This window comes from Telopea speciosissima, chromosome 3 (assembly GCF_018873765.1).
Source record: "Telopea speciosissima isolate NSW1024214 ecotype Mountain lineage chromosome 3, Tspe_v1, whole genome shotgun sequence".
NCBI classification, from domain to species: Eukaryota; Viridiplantae; Streptophyta; class Magnoliopsida; order Proteales; family Proteaceae; genus Telopea; species Telopea speciosissima.
The window spans coordinates 5143135-5149134 of record NC_057918.1 but is presented as its reverse complement, the minus strand read 5'-3'; the positions used below and the strand labels follow the sequence as shown (position 1 = coordinate 5149134).

General features: G+C 39.8%; 1 protein-coding gene across 1 annotated transcript; it reads left to right on the top strand.

Moving 5' to 3' along the window:
• The first annotated feature begins 895 nt into the window (after positions 1 to 895).
• Positions 896 to 2378, top strand: LOC122653730 (vignain-like). Its single transcript, XM_043847668.1, has 4 exons — positions 896 to 1438; positions 1549 to 1781; positions 1868 to 2008; positions 2109 to 2378. The coding sequence occupies exons 1-4, from the start codon at positions 991 to 993 to the stop codon at positions 2355 to 2357; spliced, it is 1071 nt and encodes a 356-aa protein (XP_043703603.1). The 5' UTR covers positions 896 to 990; the 3' UTR covers positions 2358 to 2378.
• Positions 2379 to 6000: the final 3622 nt, after the last annotated feature.

The window sequence follows — 6000 nt, the reverse complement described above, 5'->3', positions numbered from 1 at the left end:
ATAATTTTCCCTATGCCACCCCATACTCCTCGCTAAACAAACTGAGCCAAAAGCATTGGCTTCCTCGTCCCGCTCTCTTTTGAAAAGCCTTTATTTTTTTGGGATAAGTGCTACTCTATTCTATTCTAAGGGGAAGGAAATGTGTGAACCAGGAGGCTTGAACCCCAGACTTAGTAGCAATGAATTTTTTAAAGGGCGATTATGGAGGTATAAATCCTCTCCAATGCCCCAATGGTGCAGTGCAATTCGGGGTGGAGAGGTTAACACTTGGTAGCTCAGACATCCAACAGTCCGAGGTCATTGACTTCATTTCTTTTTTCTTTCTTCTCGAGCTCGATACCGTTGAATATCCAAACTACTAGGTGTCAACATCTCTAGCCCGAACTGCACCACACTCCACTTTTAGGGAATTGGGGGGACCTTTTTCCTTAAAAGAGGGGTTTTGCTTCCATCAATCTATTTGTGGGAAATCGTGTCCCTAAAGTCTCCAAGAACATGACCAACCCGTCACCCCTAGTGAATATCTTAAACAAAGTTAGCGTGTTTGGCATGCAAAGATGAAACCACAAAATGTACAAAGCTCTCATTCTACCCACATGCATTGTCATGCATGGATGGAACTGTTAAAATGTAACCGAACCATCCTCTTTCTTTACTTTATTTTTCCAGTTAAAGTTCTAGCGAGTAAGTATCTGCCTCATGTCACTACTACTCATCCTAGCTAATTAATTAATAAATAATTCGGCCAAATATACCCTAGTTTGGTAACCTTCCTAGCTTATAATTGATTGATTTATCCATTCTGAATTGTTACCCACAAGAAACCTTCAACTTGATAATCTATTCTCAATTATTCTCTTCCCCTGCTATGCCCTCCAATAATTAATTGTGATTGGAAAGGATAAGGGTACCCCGAGGTTTTTTCCTCTAGTGGTTCTTCTATATAAACCAGCTTCAACAAGCCTAAGTTTCTCATCAAAGCAAATAGAAATGGAGAAGAAGGTGTTTGTTGTTTTTACTCTATCGTGTGCTCTACTTCTGGGTTTAGCCCAGAGTTTCGATTTCCATGAAAAGGATCTGGAGACGGAAGACAGTCTCTGGAGCCTGTACGAGAGGTGGAGGAGTCATCACACAGTTTCTAGAGACCTTTCAGAGAAGCAAAAACGCTTCAATGTCTTCAAAGAAAATGTCAAGTACATTCATGAATTCAACAAGTTGGACCATCCTTACAAGTTGAAGCTCAACAAGTTCGGAGACATGACCAACCACGAGTTCAGCAGCACCTACGCAGGCTCCAAAGTGAGTCACCACAGCATGCTCCGAGGGCGTTCTCGTGCGGCTACTGGCTTCATGTATGAAAATTTCGAAAACGTCCCTGCTTCAATCGATTGGAGGGCTAAAGGTGCCGTCAACCCTGTGAAGAACCAAGGCCAATGTGGTAAGCATTTGATTCTAAAGATACCCAATTACAGCTTTAATTGAGAATACAAATCAATTACTGGGTCATCATGTACGAGATCTCTTAATTTCGTTATGGTATTGTTACAGGAAGTTGCTGGGCATTTTCAACTGTTGTTGGTGTTGAGGGCATAAACCAAATCAAGACCAACAAGCTCATCTCCCTATCTGAGCAGGAGCTGGTCGACTGCAGTACCGAGAATTCAGGCTGTAATGGAGGACTCATGGATTACGCATATGAGTTTATTAAATCGAATGGAGGGCTCACAACAGAGGACAGCTATGGCTACACAGCCCAAGATGGTAGTTGTGATCCATCAAAGGTAAATTCTTTAAAATCTAAACTCTTTTAATCCCTTGGGATTCCAGATGAATTAGGGAAATTTTAATTTCTTGATTTAATTTGCAGCAAAATGCTCCAATGGTGACAATTGATGGACATCAAGACGTTCCTGCCAACAACGAGGCTGCCCTGATGCAAGCTGTGGCAAACCAACCTGTCTCTGTTGCCATTGAAGCCAGTGGTTATGCCTTCCAGTTCTACTCAGAGGTATATATGTAATTAATTAATCATCATCATCTAATACTATAAGAGGAAGATTGTTGTGATTAATTAATCTCACTAATTGCCATGATTGATGATCGAACAGGGAGTATTCGCTGGACCTTGCGGCACACAGTTAGATCATGGAGTTGCAATTGTGGGATACGGAAACGCTGCTGATGGAACCAAGTACTGGATTGTGAGGAACTCATGGGGAGCAGACTGGGGAGAGCAAGGTTACATTAGAATGCAGCGTGGCATCAAAGCCAGTCATGGCCTCTGTGGTATAGCAATGCAGGCCTCTTACCCCATCAAAACATCTCCTAATCGCGAGGTGGTCAAGGATGAACTCTGAGGAAGAGTGACGACATTTCTTATTTCTATCTCTTCTTCACACCTTAATTTGTCCTTACAAGACGCTTACATTTTGTCTCACATAGACAAATTTGATGCTTGATGTTTTATTTTATTTCCTCAGAATAAGTAGCTAGCAAGTGTTTTTTTTCTTTCTATTATCTTCTTGAAGGTTTATTAGTGTGCTTAGGTTGTAATGCAATCTCTTGAGTTTTTGAGAGAATGGAATAAAAATTTTCAGATTGGTCAGTAAAAGCTGTGAATGATCATTGTCTAGTAATAATGTGGTTCCTCTATTGTAGAGCTGCCTTACCCTTGCCCAAGTGCCTTGCTTGAGTGGGGGGTTAGGTGGACATTTCCTGCCTTGCTGTGTTTGCGCAGCATGGTCCTGTCGGATTTATTCATAAAAAAGAAAAAAGGTGTTAGGACTGAGTTTCCCTTCACCCACACCCACAGGGAAGAGAAAATCTCTTAATTCTCTGATTGGACTAATGGAGGATGGGACTCCACAAGTAGTACCAAGGTCATTTTGGACTTCGTACAATATTAGAGGCAAAAAGAAGAATGATACCTCAATGGTTAGATTCTTTTCACCTAAGGTGAAAAAAACGATTGCTAGGTGTTAAAGTTAGACAAACAGTTAAGACATAAATCGTTTATATTATTGCTAATTAATTCTAAGGCCTTCCCATCGTTGGATACACATTGAATTTGTATAAGAAAGATCTTTAATGGCTAAGAGTAAAATGAATATAAGTTGGTAAATATTGGTAGCCTCAATATATTTATGTTCACTAGATTTTGATATTGGCCATATGTTAAGACCCTATGAATCGATTAAAATCTCATATTCATACTAGAACCACCGCAATTCAATAAACCTCTCAAGCTAAGCTCAAAGGTTCTCTAAGTAAGAACTATTTGGTCATCACTTAAATGCATAACAAATATTCCACCCTTGTAGAATGATCAAACAACAAGAAAAAAGGGTTTCCCAAAACATATCTTCGAATCAAGATTTTTTTTTTTTAAAAAAAAGGCATATATGAATATACAGACACATACAACTATGAATATATATATATATATACACAATTATGCATATAAATTCAGGATTTTGTTTCCCATGCAGCCAATATATCGAATGTATACCATCTCATATGGGCTTTTAAATTATTTTCTCTCTCCTTCTCAACCATGTGGTCCTATATGGATGATGATGCTCTTGCACAACCATTGGTCTGGTGTGAGAGGGGGAGTCCCCTCCCATAAATTATATATAGTAGGGCAAAGACTTCCTACAAGTCCACATTGAGAGGCATCTCAACAAGATTCAATCTATTTGGGCCACATTGAGAGTAGGGGTGTCAATTGGTCCGGTTTTGGGCTATCGGTCCAGATTCTTAACGGTTCCGGCTCTAAGATGTCAAGACCATAACTGGACCAATAACCTTATCGGATCCAAATCTGAGACTCGGGACCGTTAACTAATGGATGGTCCGGTTCCGGTTCCAAATCGGTACCAAACATTATTGAGCCCAAAACAAGGACAATGAGAGTTTCTCTAAGAAAACGGGAGCTTCATCATACATAGATATAATATGTAGAGCCTAAAATAAACACATTGATTCATATACTAGCTTTAAGAGTTCATAATTTCCATTTCAAACTCAACTCATATACTTATGACTTAAAGAGAAACAAAAGAGCGCCAGTTTAAAGTCCCAAACAATGTAATGTTATTAATAGATTAGGGTTTAAAGCTTTTTAGGGTTTTAGAGATCTAATTTCCCATTGAATTTTTTTACATATCATCTGGTTCCAATGGTTTCGGTGCTACCGGGTCCTTAATGGGCTATCGGTTTTAGACCCGTTGGAAGACCGGACCAATAGTATATCACTAAGACCAGATCCGTCCCAATAAGCTATTGGGTGGTCCGATTCCGATTTTTGTCGGTCTGGATCGATTTCGGTTACTAGTTCTGATCCTAAATTGACACCCCTAATTGAGAGTATCTTTGGTCAAACCAACTTTGAATGGAAGGTTTGAGGTAGCCACATGTCAAGTTTCAAGTCTCATCTCCTTATATGGCTAACTATTACTTGAAACAAAATTATACTTTCATATCTCCATGTGAAAGAAATGGTATTAAAACTTGATAAATTGAACGAATGATGTGGACAACATATCCACAAAATTTGTTACATATCATAACATCTTTTTCATGAATACAATTTGGTGCTTCTTTTAATATTAGGAAAACACATATTTTAGTATTGGATTGGGCTCGTGCATTGAAGCCCAATCCCAGCCATGATTTGGTTAGGGTTTCACCAACCGAAGGCCACTTTAAGTCATCAACCAGGCCCAGCCCATCAACGTTTCCACTTTAGTCTAGTCTTGGTCATCTGGGCCAGTATTGAATTCGCATTGTTACAACTAAACAATCTAGATTCTAGAGTCTAGACCATGAAATTTGCTCCAAATAGATTTGACTGATTCTGATTAATCTCGATTCTTTCTTACTCGAATTGAATCTGGCGTACAAATAATTCGGATGAACCTGAACAATTTAGAAGCCGAAATATATTGATGGGTTCAACCCAAAACCTTAGTAACATTAGGTGGAGAGAGTTCCACAGGTAAATGAATAAGAACATTTAAATTTTAAACCAATGCTGAACTAGAAGTACCAACATCTCAACACTATGCCAATTCAGAGCAGCGCTGCATCGCTGGAGACTGAACCCTGTCTGAATTCTGGAAGCTGGATAGTGAAAATTCGCAGAATTTAATGTCATTTATTACAAAGGTACTTGTTTTGGTAGAAATTACTAAGGTACTTAAGATGCCTGTAGTTGCTCCATTTCAAAGACGGACTTGGATCCTGTGCAGCTGTGGCGGGAGCTGCATTGTGCAGCATCAAAAACCACCCTAAATACAGGGGGAAGGTGGTTATTTCACATGTGGGGCTTAGGTGGGACCCACCTATGAAATGACTACCTTGTCCCTATTTTTTTTGTCGATTAGCTGTGTTGCATAGGTGCAGCTCCTGCCACGGCTGGATAAGATCCAATTCCTTCAAAGACAGCCACGAATATAAAATAAAGGGAAGCAATTTTCTATACGGGAGTGTGGCCTACACCAGCACTCTCATGTGTCTATCTCTCTCCCCCTTAAAATAAGGGGGCAGAGGTGTCTTTTCTCATAGGGAGGAGAGAGATAGACTCATGGGAGTGCTAGCATAGGCCATACTCCCAGACAAAGAACTTTTTCCCTAAAATAAAACTCCATATATTTCAGAATAAGAAAACAACCCACCTTCCCGTGTGTGGCGAGTAACGATTCTTTACATACGATTTTGTCAAAGAAAGTATGTAACCTTTCTTAATGTTTTTGGCGTCACATACATGAAAATAGGGGTGTCAATCGATTGGGCTTGGTCGGTCTCGGTTGGGCTTAATCAAGTTTCATCAATCTCGAGCCTTGAGCCGTGATGGCCCGTTTAGGTAATTGGGTCGGGCCTGAACAGGCTCAGTCGATCTCGGGAAATAGTTGGGCTACTAGAAATGGGCCTGTTTAATTCTAAACGGTCTTTAAACCGGCCAATAAGATGATGTTCATTATTTATTCATCTTAATTA